Source organism: Charadrius vociferus, unplaced genomic scaffold (assembly GCF_000708025.1).
Source record: "Charadrius vociferus isolate BGI_N301 unplaced genomic scaffold, ASM70802v2 scaffold128, whole genome shotgun sequence".
NCBI classification, from domain to species: domain Eukaryota; kingdom Metazoa; phylum Chordata; class Aves; order Charadriiformes; family Charadriidae; genus Charadrius; species Charadrius vociferus.
Window position 1 is genome coordinate 139,617 of NW_009649443.1, and position 15,870 is coordinate 155,486.

General features: G+C 47.5%; 1 protein-coding gene across 1 annotated transcript; it reads right to left on the bottom strand.

Annotated features, from left to right (window-relative positions):
- Positions 1-2,790: 2,790 nt before the first annotated feature.
- Positions 2,791-15,724, bottom strand: NCSTN (nicastrin). Its single transcript, XM_009889526.1, has 17 exons — positions 15,658-15,724; positions 15,475-15,579; positions 13,970-14,093; positions 13,330-13,448; positions 12,117-12,262; positions 11,781-11,931; positions 11,200-11,309; positions 10,225-10,377; positions 8,698-8,802; positions 8,446-8,523; positions 8,131-8,300; positions 6,838-6,940; positions 6,465-6,560; positions 5,844-5,931; positions 5,556-5,707; positions 5,016-5,228; positions 2,791-3,498 (listed from the first exon to the last, which is right to left on the bottom strand). The coding sequence occupies exons 1-17, from the start codon at positions 15,722-15,724 to the stop codon at positions 3,376-3,378; spliced, it is 2,103 nt and encodes a 700-aa protein (XP_009887828.1). The 3' UTR covers positions 2,791-3,375.
- Positions 15,725-15,870: the final 146 nt, after the last annotated feature.

The following is a 15,870-nucleotide window of genomic DNA, read 5'->3' on the forward strand; positions in this document are numbered from 1 at the left end:
GCCTCAGCTCAGGGTAAATTTTGGGCTGACTGTCAAGCAAAGACTTGCGGTGCTCTCCAGCGTTGGCAGCAGGAGGGAAAATGTGTCTCTGCCGCAGCGCCTGCCAGCCTAACCCCCTTGCTTCTCCCCTCCTTTTGTCAGCCACTGATAGGAGGGTTGCTCATTGCAAAGTCCACAGGGGAGACCTGTTGGCCATCCAAGGAGCGTCGGAGGCACAGACAACAGAGACAGCTGTTTGTTCGCCTCGCCAGAGAGCAGCTCTGAACAAAAAGCTGGGAGCGGAAAACGGGGCTGGGAGTGGTAAAAGGGTTTATTTCTGTTTGTATGGGGGGGGAAAAAAAAAATCCAACCAGAAGCCTTCAGGGGAAAAAAAAAAAAAAAGCCCAAGCACAGAATCTGGATTTGAAAGATGGGAGAGCGAGCGGCATGGGAAGGACACATTCTTAATTTGAAAATTATCAAGAATCATAGAACAATTTGAGTTGGGAGGGACCTTAAAGACCATCTAGCCATGGGCAGGGACACCTCCCACTAGACCAGGTTGCTCAGAGCCCCATCCGACCTGACCTGGAACGTTTCCAGGGATGGGGAATCAACCACCTCTCTGGGCAACCTGGGCCAGTCTCTCACCACCCTCAACATAACAAATTTCTTCTTTATATCTAGTCTAAATCTTCCTTCTTTTAGTTTAAAATCATTCCTCGTTGTCCTCAAGAGGCCCTGCTAAAATGTTTGTCATCTTTCTCATAGGTCCCCTTTAGGGACTGGAAGGGGCTCTGAGGTCTCTGCAGAGCCTTCTCTTCACTGACCCCCCCCAACTCTCCCAGCCTGTCCTCCCAGCAGAGGGGCTCCAGCCCTCCCAGCATCTCCGGGGCCTCCTCTGGCCCCGCTCCACCAGGTCCATGTCTCTCCTGTGCTGAGGCCCCCGAGCTGGAGGCAGCACTGCAGGGGGGTCTCCCCAGAGCAGAGCAGAGCGCAGCAGAGGGGCACAATCCCCCCTCGCCCTGCTGGCCACGCTGCCAGGGATGCAGCCCGGGATGCCGGGGGCTCGCTGGGCTGCCAGCGCACGTTGCCGTCTCATGGCCAGCTGTTCCCCCTGCAGCACCCCCACGTCCCTCTCAGCAGCACTGCCCTCCATCCCCCCATCCCCAGCCTGTACTGGGACCGGGGTTGCCCCTACCTGGGTGCAGGACACCACGCTTGGCCTTGTTGAATCTCATGAGGTTCACACGGGGCCACTTCTCCAGCCTCTCCAGGTGCCTCTGGATGCCGTCCTGTCCCTCAGGCTGCCCCACGCAGCTTGGTGTCATCAACAAACTTGCTGAGGGTGCCCTTGATCCCACTGTCCACGTCACTGATGAAGATCTCAAACAGTGCTGGTCCCAATACAGACCCCTGAGGGACACCACTTGTCACTGATCTCCATCTGGACATTGAGCCATTGACTACTACCCTCTGGATGCGACCACCCAACCAATTCCTCATCCACAGAACAGTCCACCCATTTAAATCCATATCCCTCCAATTTAGAGAGAAGGATGTTGTGGGGTACCGTGTCAAAGGCCTTACAGAAGTCCAGCTACACGACATTCATAGCTCCTCCTTTGTCCACTGATGTAGTCACTCCATCATAAAAGGGCACTAGGTTAAACCCTGTGTATATTGACCCAATTTGCTGATTATCCATCACTGTTCCAACCATCTCTCCACACACCACTGCTCCACCGTGAATTAAGTATTTGCATTTTGATATGTAAGAAAAAAACAAACAAAAACTTACCTTAGGGAAGGAAAAACACATTCTACAAAATTCTCTGCCAGACCATATGCTGTCCTGAGGTGCTCTGTCTCACCCAAAATACTTTCATGCACAGAAATAGTCTACTTGGATAACTTTGGGGAACTGACAAAGTTGGAATGAGTCCAAAGATCAGGAGTTAGAGGCTACGAAAATCCTTACTGTAAAGACAAGATATCTCCACGTAAATTGAAATACGAGTTTCTTCAGCATTGCTAGGAGAAAAAAAAAGAAATCAGGCATAGAAACATTTCACCAAGTATCACGAGCAGTTTCCTGATAGCAGGATGCATTAGCAATCAGGGTAGCGCTTCTGAAACTACAAGGTCCAAATTACTTTAAAACTCCAGAGCGTATGCTTAGTTGAGAAAAGACTTGACCACAATAAACACACACTATCCTCTAGGGAAGAGTGAGCAATGCCTGCTTTAGTGCTCGTCAGCTCCGATTTCTGGAATTAATCCCCTCTACCTATTTTTGAGGTCCTCGCTTTGGACAACAGCACTATCGCGCCTTTAAATCATGATTGCTGAAGAACAAGGGAATTTTCATACAAAAGAAACAATGAGGAATAGCCAAGTGCCTGGGCAGTCACAACCGCTAGCCCTGAGAGCCCAGTCTTGCTGGGTGCTAAGGAATAGCATCGAAGGAAACAAAGTGTGTGAGCACGCTCATTAAAACCCATGTTTATTACACCAGTGCCTAGGGATCAACTGAAATCAAGGTACCATCATACAGAGCACTGTTTGGAGCAATCAGCCACCCCTACCTCGGAGAGCTTACAGTCTAAACAAGAGTGAGTTAATTCCCTGTCCTGTCTGAGGGCACAATGTCTTTCTTTTGTCCAGCTTTAGAAAGAATTCAAAGTATCAATGAGAGTAAAAAAAACAAATCAAGACAAATTCCGTTTCTCCCGAGACCAAAACATATTGCAACACGCAGTGGTTTCGGTCCTTTTGGCAGCAACTAAGACAAAACAGGCAACGGGTTAATTTGTGAGTGGAGATTTTTTTTTAATTAAACAGAACTATTTTATATATATATATATACACAAACCCCAGAAAATATTGCACCATTAAAAAAAAAAGACATTTTAAATCTAATCATCTGTTAAACACACCTTGCCCTCCCTGCATTGTAGTATACACAGATTCACAGCAACTGTTGGACATAAACAGGCAACCTGTACTGTCAGACACCATGGAAATCTGCTGGTCCACATCCATCCCAGAGAAAATCCCTTTACCCTTTTCACCCTTGCCTTCATTTAGGGAACACATCCATCACACTGTTGTCTCAGTGGCATTCAGGACCAATCCTCTTAAGTTGCTCAGAAGTACAGACAAATTAAAAAGAAAGGCTTTGGGAACTTCTCAGTCACAGTTTCTTTAGGGCTTGGTCGGCACGGTTTTCTGGGAAAGTCTCTTATGTTTTAGGGCTCAGTCTCCAGAACCCAAGCATGGAAGCTCTGGAGAGAACCATTTACGTCCCTATCCAGAGAGAGGGGCATTCCAGTGTAGTTTTATCTTTGACAATTGTAATCCAAGGGCTAAGACTTCTCAAGCCCGATAGCATCTTCAGTAAGCCACAGCCCCAGGGTCCCGTGGGATGCTAAAAAGTACATCTGCTTTGGCGTTGATAAAATACGTGGCGAGGAGAGAGAAGATCAGAATGGCAATGCCCACAACCAAAGTGATTATCTGGGAAGGGATGAGAAACACTTAGCATTGTTGTTACAAACACAGACCTGCAGCACCTCTTAGAATTTGTATCGAAGCTGCAGAGACCAGCTCACTACTGAGGCACTGTGTATATCGAAATAAAAAGATATTCTGACGACCTCAAAGACTTTGACAAAAGCAACTGCCAGACAGGATCAGGTCAGCTTTCACTGTAGTTATCAAAAGTGCACACAAACAAATGTAAAGGTAAGAAAGTAATATCATGGATAAAGAACATACCACGTTTTGGAGTTGCACGTACTTTGCAAAGATTTTTAGCAAGCATTTAATATAACATGTTGGCTACTCCTGCATGAACTGTCATCTCCTGCAGCAAAGAACTAAATATACCTTCAACAAGCACAGTCGCTGGCAGAATCAACATCTGTCAATAGCTTTGCATAACTGAGATTACCTCCTGCTCAGTGCTTTTCCTGAAGCCTAAGTGCCAGACCAGTCTAAGGCCTTGCTAGATTCCTTCCTCTCAACCTTTCTCCTTGGTAGGACTGTCGCTCCCAGTCTCCCCTGGATATCTCAGAACAGTCCCCATGCAGTGGCCAGACACTTGTGCACTGCTACTACTCTCGGTACATTTTCTATCAGGTCAACACTTAAGGGCTGGCTGGGCTCAAACTGTGCATCTCCAGGGATGTAACGCGCTGAGAGACATGGGCAGGGCACTGTGCTTGCCCGAGAGTGTTAAAAAGGCCCAGTGCCACACAAATAAATTGCTCAGATTTCAAATAAGCATCCAAGAGATGCACGGATTGCCTGGGCTTGCAGAGCCTTTGGGTGGCTTAGCGCTAGCACATAATGACGACAGCACTGTGTACTCCCAAGTCTGTCCTGACCTGATGGGGTATGACATCACTAACAGCCAACCAGAGGGTATCGAGACAGGCACAGAGTCCCAAAGTGACTGTACGCTTTAACCCTTACTCTGCTGGCACTAAAGGCACATCACACCCAGCTAAGGGCTGCTTAGAATCAGAGACACCAAACCAAAAGCAGCTTTTGTTTGCCAAGGTTTGTGCAAAAGTTATCTTTGCACTGCCAAGAGGGGAATTTGAACAGCAGGAAGGGAAGATTTGGGTTGCAACATCAGGTGAAACACCTTCACAGCCAGATTCACTGGCTTCAGCTTCCTGTGCTTGGGGAAGGGGTTAAGACTCCTGTCACTTCTGTCTTTTATTCACAGAGCTCAGCCTGCTCATGGGACTCTTGATTATTCTGCACTGTCTCAGCCTCAGCCACTACATTATTAACCCACAAATGGCTGGAGGTGGAAGAGTTATCACCAGTGATGCACCATCCTTGGTTACCTCATTTTCAAGGGTCAAAACCTGGCTGTTCCTACAGGGGAGCTCACACAGGATGATAGTACAAGATCTTGTAAACTCTGAACTGTTTCTCCAGCTCTCAGGAGATGTTATTCAAAGCTAGACACATTTTTTTTTTTTTCCTCTACTTTCTTTTTCAGACAGGTACAAACTCACCTCTAGCTCCCTGCTGGCTACCAGAAATATTCGGGCACGGATCTCTTTCCACCGACTCTCTGTCCACGTGGAATACTCCGTAGACCCCCATTGCCTCAGCTCAAAGGCAGGAGAGAGTGCTTTGCTGAGGTGAACAGTTGACCGTACACAGTAGGGGACTCGTGATGTTGAGTTCGGGTCCAGAGAACCCTGCACCCAGGCATATTCATACATCTGCAAAGAAAACGGGAGAGTAAGAGACAGCAAATAGCCGTTAGCAAATAACCAGACTATCCCCTTTTTCTGGAACCTCACCCATGTACCTGGGGAGAGAGAGGGACTTTACTGCCTGTTCTCCCCGTAAAGGGATCCTCTTACCCACTCCTCCCCTGCCCTCGAGCATTAAGATGCCTCCTTGTTGGAGGAGTTTCCCAGTTCTCCCATGTGTTATTACGAGCAATAGGAAGCATTCCTAACCAGCTTTCCTCAAAAGTGGAAACCAGCAAATTGGACAGCAGATCTGTCCTCACCTATCATCCCCCCCCCGCAATGGACACTCACTTCTTTCTCACTGCTGGGTGTTTTTTCAGGGTTCAGGCACTCTTCCTTGGTGAGATTAACAACAGCGCCCGTGAGGTTGGCCAGGACATACTGTACAAGGTAGGTAGTGTTCACAGGGCTGGAAACAGCGACGTAATGTTGGGGAACATCACCTGGAACAGCCAGAGAAGTGAGATTGGTGGGGAGACGGCCAGAAGCAGACAATGTTAGTATGGCACTGTAGAAGCTGCCAGGTAACATATGGGGTCAAACCCATCCCTGTGTTCTTCTTCCCTGTGTTGCTCTTACCCAGAATTCCTTTTATGTCTGGTTTAATGATGGACTGAAACCAGGAATTGTTCATTTTAATCAAAAATCCATACAGCATTCGAGAGACCTGGAAAGAGATGGGCATTGGTTTATACAAAGAGGAGAGAAAACAGCATCTTAACAGCTATACCTCTCAAGATTGTTTGGCTGACAGATGTTTCCCACTACAAGGGCCAAGACCACAGCAAAGGAGAGACTATATGTCACAACTGTACATAATTCAAGACCGAGCTGTGGAAATTGGCTTTGATTCCAGCTCCACCGACTCCTTAGCTGATCCCTGTGTCACACATTGCCATTTCACCTCAGCTTCCTCTTCTGCTTTGTGGAACAAGAATAAAAGGAGCTCTGTTTTATAGAGGGCTCGTGAAGCTTAATGTCTACTCTGGCATTAGCTCTGGCATTAGAGGCAAGGAACTAGAGAAGGGTGAAAGGTTTTTCATTCAGCTGTGGTGGGGAAAGGGAGAAGGGGGGAGGAAGCAAAGCCCTCACAGAGACAGACAGGACAGCATGCTGTGTAAACACATATAAACAGAGACAGAAGGGAAGTACGTGAGGGCTCATCAGAGATGCCAGGGACTCAATTCCATCTGCTCGTACCGTTTTTGGATCTGCCTGAATAGCAGAGGTGTTGTTGGCTCCCCCTGCAAGCCGGTAGAGAGCACGGGCGACCACTGTGGCAACTTCTGCCAGGGACTGCAAAGGAAGAGCGCTCTGTGTTAATCAAGATAGGCAGATCCAGCAAAACAAGCAAGGAGAGCAAGCCAGAATCTATCCATCCATCAAAACGCTTCCATCGTTGCTAGCATTTGAGCGCCTATCGCCTTTGTCACTGTACAAAGTGCTCCCACCTTCTCTCTGCCCTTTTTGGAAACAGCTTTCCCCCTCTCTCCATGACCCTGCTTCTATCTGCCCCTGCCCAAAGCCCCATCCACCCCAGATACAGCAGCTAAAGAAAATGCAAAGTCGGAACCTTGGCTGTGTCTGTGACATATTCCAACGTCTCCTCAGGGCTAAGGCCCTCGGGGTATTGCATCCGGATGTTCTCTGGAGTGTCGTACAGGCTCTGGTAGTATCTGAAAAGAAGGAGGCAAACAGAGGTTTGGGAGGGGCAGAAAGAAACCACAGGGCATGGAATTCAATTCAGAGTGTGCCTAAAGCAAACAGTGGGAGCAGTCTCCTGGGAGCAGAGATACAGCCCTGCCAAAGCACTGCCCTGCCACACGCTCCTTAAACCATTTAATGAGGCTTTATAATTAACTTGGCCCTTCCACAGCTTCTCCCATCTGAGGATCTCCAAGCAATTTACAAGCTGTGATTAGCTTTCAGGTGGGCGACAGCCCAATCTATTAAATGAGTAGAGAAACTGAGGCAAGGACAACCCATGCAGAAGGTCTCCTGGGAAGAGGGCTTTTGATGCAAGTCGTGCCAGCGGATTTTATTAATGTCTTATCTTGAAGGTGGCGAGGAATTCTGAGTGAAGCCTATGAGAGATTTACACCAAGGCATCTGCAGCACACGCAGCTGAACCGGGCTGAAAGCCCACTGCACAGTTTGTGCGCCTGATGTTCCCACCCAACCTGGAACTGACCCCCCAAGTCTAAAGATGGGTCACACAGCAGCGAGCTGTGCTTTCTTCCACCCCAGCTCTTCTTACCCCTTTAGAGCAGTGCAGATGTAAGAGTGAAAGGGAAGCTACTTCCCCTTGATTGCCACAGAGATTCTCAGAAACAGCAGAGGAGGATAAAAAAGAGGGAATACAGGCATATGTCTGTCCTCTATCCCACATTTCCACTTTTGAAGTTGAAGAGGAGCAGGGGATCCCCAAGGAACACACTATAGTAGGGTCATGTGGGGTGAATGAAAGTGCCCTATCCAATGCCTGGGGCTTTCTGCCATCACAAATAGAAACCTATATTAAAAAAAAAAGGCAAAAAAAAAAAAAAGGCAGCTAGCTTCTGGAAGAACAGATGAGGCTTAGGCACGCTCAGTTGCCGTTTGCTCACCTCTGGCTTCTAGCCAGCTGTGGGGAACATTTTCTGTACAAAACTAGATTTCTTTCGGTTGTCAGAATAATTATGTTGCGCTTGTTCAATTAACATGGCACATGCCTGCTTCCTCTGCTCCCCCTGGACTGCCACTCTACATGTATGTTAGGCAGCAGCCCCCTGGCAGAGGCGTCGCAGGAGCTCAGATGCCCTCTGCTGGCTCCGCTCCCTTCGGCCGTGTGCCAGCCTCTGCCCGTTGACCCCGGAGAAGTAAGTACCTGTTCTGGAAGGCAGTCTTGTGGTCAGTTAGGACCACTCCAGGGATGTGCCGGGCCCGAAGGAAGCGCTGGAAGGAAGATGGGGGAAGAGGCTGCGAATATCCAGCTTCCTGCAAAGTCACGTTTGCTCCCATGCTGCTACTACTCAGAATATCTAGCAAGTTTCTAACCTGAAAGAAGAGAAAACGGCACTCTTCTGATGTTCTTTTGGATGTGTAATTTCTCTGGAAAGGTTAACATCCTGATCATCTGCAGTGTGCTGAAGATTCCACAGCATTTTGGTAAGACGAATGACTACAGATTGCTTTCTATTACCTGCACTTCAACAGATTCGTTCATCCGAGAGACGGGGTCTGTATGCATCCATAGAATTGAGTCATTCCTCAGAGCCACCTTCAAGAAAAAAAAGCCACCATAAAGCACATGATTGGACATCACTGAGTCTTGCAGAGCAGGGAAGTCCAGTCCAGGGAATAATCAAACCCAGTGAAAGGCTGGCTGGGAAAACCACAGCTAAATCATCAGAGAGAAACAGGGAATAAAAAGGTCCCCTAACTTATCCCACACCTGATTCAACTCCACAAATGAATGAATGTTGTCCAAGCGGAGAGGAAACTTGTCTTTTTCCATATCATACACCATTCGCGAGCTGCCAATGTAATCAAAGGTCTCCTGCAACAGAAAAAAAAAAAAAAAAAAAAGAAAAATCGAACATAAATCACATAGGATAGCTGCGGGGCACAACTAACAGCAATATTTGAGAGGCTGAGGTGGACCAAACCCAAGAGTTCGAGGGCCAACTACTGCACAAAGGATTTCTGAAGGTGAGCATAGCCTGGCACGCACCAAAAGACCAAAGTAAACTTTACATTGTGCCTGGTTCCAAAAACAAAGGTACGGTAGGAAGGGATGGAGCAAAGGGCAAAAAGGAAGGCAAAGAGCAAAAAAACCCCAGGGGACAGCTATCGAATTCCACAAGCAAGAAAGGCACAGAGGCAAAGCAAGACTTAAGTGAGCACTGAGATCTAGCAAGATACTGTTACTGTGACGAAGAGCAGAGAGGCATCAATACAGCCTTTAGGCTTGCATAAGTCATCCTCCTTGTTTTTTTTGTAAGGAGGACAGCAAGTCAGGGAAAAGGGCAATTCTCCATTCCAGGAATAAAACACGTGAAGCTTTCCTGAAAGGTGGGATGTCTGTTTCCCTGGAAAAATGGGAGGGAAGGTTACATGACAGAAACGAGTTTGTTAAGGGAGCTGCGAGAAGCTGAGCATTGCCTGGGGAAGAAGAGGTGCCCCTAAGAAGAGAATCCCCACTACAAAGAAGGGCAGTGAAGTCAGCCAGCCACTAGATCTCCCCCCTTGACTAATTTACAGCCAAGTCTTATAATTCCTTCTCCATCCTTGGAGCACAACAGAGAATGTCCGCTCCATAGCGCTGTACGCCTGTCTCCCCCAGGGAAATTCTGACTAGGGATGTATGTGCTGAGGAGGGTGAACGAAGGGAATCACATGGCCACAGCATGGGGCTGTGGGAGCCAGTTTCACAAAACAGCACAAAAGAAGCCATCAGCATAGATGCCTTGAGGGGAACATCAGCTGTTGGCCATCAGTCCCTCCTCCACAGGCTTGTTCTGCTTTTCCACAGCTGCCAACTCCAGTGCTGGGCTCTCAGAAATGAGCTACATTTCGCTGCTGTCAACACATATATTTTTAATCTAGCCTTTCTGGGCTTCATTTCAGAATTTAAAGCCTGGCCATTGCAGTTCATCCTGAACGGGGTGAGGCAGAGAACAGACATACAGACAAGCACACTGGGAGGAGACAGGAGGGAAAGCAACGTTTGAGTCATTCATCCTGAATGAACTGTGGGGCAGAATATGGGTTGCGCCAGTGGAAGCTCCATCTGCTGTTGTTATCCCAGTGCAATTAAGATCCTGTTCTCACTGGGGGAGCAGAGAGAACCACAGTAGTGTGGGGATGCAGACAAATGACTCTGCACAAAGAGTAGGGAAAAAGTTCATTTGCAGGGAGCCAAGGGCTGATTTGCTATCTTTGAACAAGCCAAGTGGTGGACCGACGCCACTGCTCTTACCCCTTGGAAGAAGGTGAACATGATATTCCTTTGCAGCAAATGAATATCTGATGCTTTATGAAGGGCTTCAGCAGCGGCCAAGTGGGTCACAAAAGAAGAGACAGCACTCTCTGCCCCAGGTGCAATGTTCCAGAAGAAGGAATGGCTGTCAATCTGCAAGCATGAACAGGTGTAAGAAATGTGCACATAGACAGAGGAATATTGTAACAGGAAAGCAAGTGTATCACCTCCCCTCCTAACACACTCATCCTACTGCGAAGGGAAGAACTAAAGCACCCTGCCTAATAAAACTTAAAATGCCAACTGCGTTGCTGTGATAGTCCTGAGGCCTTGGAGTGCTGCCACCACCCCTCAGCCCTGACCTGAAAACGGAGATTATCAAGTATGTCACAATTTTAGTGCTAGCATCACTGTTCAGCACGAGGCTCTGAGATCGTGGCAAAACGGAGTTTTGAACTTGAATCCCTGGAGGGTGTAATGTGACTGTAAACCAGACTGGTAGAAGGGGAAGGGAACTTCTTCCTCAGCTCTGACACTGACTCACTGCTTGACACACAACAAAATCTCCATGTGATTCAGCCTCTTCCTCCCAGAAAGTACAGATGAGCCAACTACGCTGTCTCCTTCTCTGTAATGCATTTTAAGGATGTGAAATATCTTAGGAAAGCATAACAGACACGCTAGCTGTTTCTATTTGTCCGATTCCATCAGTGAAGAAAATGCTCAAAAAAGTCTCATACAACAAGACAGAAAGAAACAAAATGCAGATATCCTTATACTGAAATAATAGGTAAACCCACCAACTAAAAGGCTCACCCTTGCAGAAACACAATAGCCAGTCACATCTAAAAGGTTTGGAACATGGAAAGAAATGAAAATATGTAAGAGAAGTATATTCCCTAGAGACTCAAAGTCCACATCTTTCCAGAATCCTTCCAGTCCATGCTCTACAAAAGAGGATTAAGGGGTACCTACTCGTGTAGCAACAATAATAACTTCTTTCTCAGGATCGACTTTTCCGGAGGAATTGATGGGCTGCAAGGTGCTCCACACATTGTAATCAAGAAGAGGATCACATACAATCTCTACGAAGTAGAAAAAACATTGCTTGAGTTGAGACTACAGCAGTGAGAAGTGAGAAATGAGCTTTTTGTTCAGCTGTAGCTCATCAGTAGCTCTAGCAGAGGAGCAAACTTCTGCTCAGCAGAGGTGAAGTCCTGGCCCCGAGAAAGTCCCTGGCAAAACATTCACTGGGACCAGAATTTCAATTCTTGTACACACAGTCTAATGGAGCAGTAATCTCGGAGCAGGTTATGTAGCAGATATTAAGTACCTTTCTCAGCCAGCATCAATTCTACATATTATTTTCTAAACCGATGACAAACATAGCCCAAAATTCCTTACCGCTTGAATAGTTTATTTTGAAAAGGCTCAGTTGACAAGCAAGACTTTAGGGAAACTCTAAAATTTTCTCTCTTTTGCACAACTCTGTTCCACTGGGATTTTTACTACCAGCCTTAGCCCACGCCATGACAAGGAAAGAGGAATCTGCTCACCTGGATTAATGCTGAAGGTGCTTTGGAGGGAGCTGCGTCTCATGCAGGTAACCGTGCTGGTGACAGCGTGCATGTGGGAAAAAAGCTGCATGGCACAGAGAGGGTACTCGGGGACAGATCCATCATGAGGGACATTATGGTCTTGATAACACTGGATGGAAATAAAAATCATTACAAAACTTAGCCTTTCAGTAACAGCACTTTGTACCGCATATAAAATTGTACCACACATATTTAATGTAGATTTCAACATCCAAGCTCAGAGAAAACAAAACTGCCCCCTTTCCTGAACCGTGTAGCAGTTCCCATCTCCCACTTGTTGAGAAAGTGCAGTACCTGCTTTATAACTTGAGTCTCATTGGCATCTTCAAGGAGAAAAATAGGGAAGTCAAAATCTTCATATGAAAGCCCACTCCCCACAGGATTCCACACAGTCTTATTGCAGTGTGCAAACTGAGGGCCATAATCTTTGGAATAGACACCTGGAAACAGAAAAAAAATGGGTAAATCTGAGCCTGCAAGAGAATAACAGACTGCAGGAGAGGTAGGGCCTGCTGAGAAAATAGCAGCAAATGCAGAATGAGCACCATTACGGGCTGAGGAACCAGCTGACAAAAGCTTGGAGAGATGAAGCTGGTCACTGCATGCGGCAGAGTGGCAGAGGCAGAGCAGCGTGCCACGCAGAGAGAACGAGAAACATGCACGCTCAAAGCCATTCCATGCCAGGAGGCTGGCACGAGCACGCAGTGAGCATTTATCACATGCTGAGAGAGCGGAGGAGGCACACAGAGAAACATTATACTTCAAAAGGAGGAACATACAAACCCGCGTTTTCTGAGCTCATCATGTGCTGGAAGTACCCCTAAGGCATCCGTAATGTGCCCATCATTTTAACACCTAGATACTGTGCAAACAGCACGAAGGCAGAGACATGACAAATGCCAGCACACTCCTCTCACGAGCATGCACAGCATCCTTCACAGCTTAAAGCTTTGTGCAAACTACAGAAGGTGTAGTAATTTCTGCCCTCAAAGCGCACTACAGTAAATTTGCTCCATGAAAAAATAGTGAAATGAAAACCTAAGCAAAACCACCAGGGGAATTCAGGGAGGCAGAATATAATTTTAAAATGTAGCGACTGGCCCAGACAGAGAGGTTAACACACGCTCCACTCAATCTATGCAAACACAAGACACTTTAATGATCATGTGTGGACAAAGTACAAGTTTCATGTGTTTAAAAAAAAAAAAGAAGTTACAACAACCCTTGGTCAGGTTTAACACTTCAATGAGTTAATGCTGGTTTAGTCAGTTTATCTAACAGCCTTCTTCCAAGCACCTGTCCCAGCCCTTGTTGGGAAACAATGAGATTCCAGCTCAGATCAACCACTTTGAAAGAACATTTTGAGCCTGTTATCTTAAACACCATTTTGACATTAAAAGCGTAACAGCAATTTCAGCTACCCTTTGCACTTCTTGTTGGGACTGAACAATGTAAAGGCACCATTTCTGTTCCTCCTAACAAAGGTAAAGACTTAACATTTCCTTACCAAACCCATCATTGGGGCACTTCAAACCAGGAGAGAATCCCTGGGGAGGACTAGGTTTGGCAATGGCCACAGCAAGGCCTGACACTCGTGAGGTTCCCTTCAGCTGCAGCATCACCTTCCTGGAAGAGGAAAAATACGAGTGAAATTTTGAATTCATTAATGAAGAGTTACAATCCAAGACATGCTAATGCTGATGTATTACAGTTGAGCATGTGATGACGCTTTTGATGGAAATAACCGTGTCCTATTTTCTTCTCAGAACTGTGTAAGATTATGCATACAGCAACAAGCAGAAAGTTTCAGCCACTTCCTCCCTGCTCTTCCCAGAAAGAGATGTGACCAATCTTAATGGTGTTGCTTAATGAACATTAATAACTGCTACAGTAGTGAACATGGCATGAGAATTTACAGACAGCAGAGCTCTTCTAACAGCAAAACAGCCCACTTAAGAAGAAATAAAACCAAGCACTAAACCACAGTAAACCCACAAATGTTTCAACCTCGCTATACTTCAGTGCAGCCAGGGCTGATTCTGCCACCTGTCACTTGAAAAACGACATTTTCATCACCAGATTAGGGACTCATATTGGTCTTCTGGGCTCCAGTCGCCCTGGGAAGACAACAACTGATGATGACTGACCTGTTGAAGAGGTTCCCATCCAGCAGAATCATGTAGGGTGGGTGTGGGCCATCAGCAAGCACCCAGTTCAGGTCCTCCTCCTTCTCAACCACGTGGATCACCCCCGTGTCTCCGCTGATGGAAGCTGTGGGGAGAGAGTGTGCCCTTCATGTTTCACAGTGATTTACTTCATTCTCGCTCCCAAACCACCCCGGAACAGCAGGGTGGTAAGTTACTGAGGGCTTTACGGAAGAACAGCTCATGGGATTAGAGAGCTGGAGGAAGCGACTTGGTGAAGTGGCACCACTTAGCTAAGAGCAGGACAGAAAAAGGAACTGTGGCTTTTAGGAGGGAAAGAAAAAAGCTGAATGGCATAGATTAGGAAATAAGCACTTATGCTTTGAAAGCATCTTTAGTTTAATCACATCAAAGCACTTAAAGACCTTCAGCTAACTTAGTGCTACGAGTCTGTGACTGAAGAGGATAAGGAAGGAAACAGGCCCTGAGACAGAACTGCACTCGGAGGAGCCATGACCTGCCTCAAGGACTACAGTCGAAGAAGCAGTTCAGTGCTTTAAGAGTAAAGATTGCACATTCAGAAACTGGGAGCTGAAAGACAGCTCAGCACGAGGCCTGGAGGAGCACAAGGGGCAAAAGATTGTGACAACAAAGGGGATTAGCAATAAAGCGGGTCAGCTGCTTGGCATTTCACCTCGTCCCAAAGAAAACGGGCAACAGACAAAGCACTTTCATAAGAAGCTACTGATAAAAACAAGCACAACCCTCACAGTTAGTAACTGGTGTCATTGTTGGAAACTGCCTGTGACTGGGAAGGCAGGACTGCATGGGGCTGTCTGCCTGAAGGCTAGGCTCACACAGAGGGTAGAAGAGGAGTCAGAGAACCTTGTACCCTCAGTTATCTAACAGACCAAACGCATCTGTGCTGCCCTGTAGTGGCAGCTGACAACCTCCGCTGCAGGGCGTGGCTCACTGTGGAAGCAAAACTGAATTGGAAACCAGCAAAACACTGACTCACACTGACTTCAGCCTGGAATACTGCTTGAGTGGGGTTCCCTTACCTATCGTCTAATTTAAACACTCATGCAGTCCTGCCTCTCTCATTTCAATATAGCAAAAAATCTTACAAAATTAACAAGCGCTGCACAAACAGCTCAACCAAACCCTCTGCTCCCTTCCAACATCACCTGCCCACTTCTTTGCTCCCCGCTCCCTCTCTCTCGTACCTTGTTAACCTCAACGCATTCTGCAACACTCACAGCTTCGCCCTGTACCAAGCTGGGGCTTCACTTTGTCCTGTGTGTGCACTGACTGCACAAGCTCAAAATGCTGCTCTCTACCATGGCAGGGATTTTTGAGGTCTGCAGGAACACAGTCTCTCTAAAGTCTTCACCCCTCAAATTAGCAAAAACAGGTCAGCATATTGAGCATTACTGGCACAGGATTGGAGAAGGGCAAACAGCGCTGAGAACAAGGGCAATACTGATGTAGGCAACAGCTGTACTCACACTGGCAGCCGATCTGGTGGGTGGCGTTCAGGAGGCGAACGCACGGTGCCGTTTTGTTCAGGGGGATGTAGATCTTCCTCTCAACAGAGTTCCCCTGGCAGCAGCCTGGGTAGAAGACACAGCTTCACCTCAGAGGGGGAACAAACCAGGGGCTCCCCACACCTCAAAAGGCATCTCCCACACTCAGGGCGGAAAGACGAGCCCCTCCGCAGCTCAGAGCGGGCCAGGCGAGGGCTCCTAGCACCGCCATCTCAAAGGGGGCCAGGCGAGGCCCTCCCTACCTCCGCGTCAGTCGCGGAGCGGCCCCAAACCGGGGTGGGGTCTGCCGTGTCCCGCCCCGCCAAGTCCCTCTCCCAGCCAGCCTCACCCACTGCCAGCACGGCGCGAAGCAGCCCC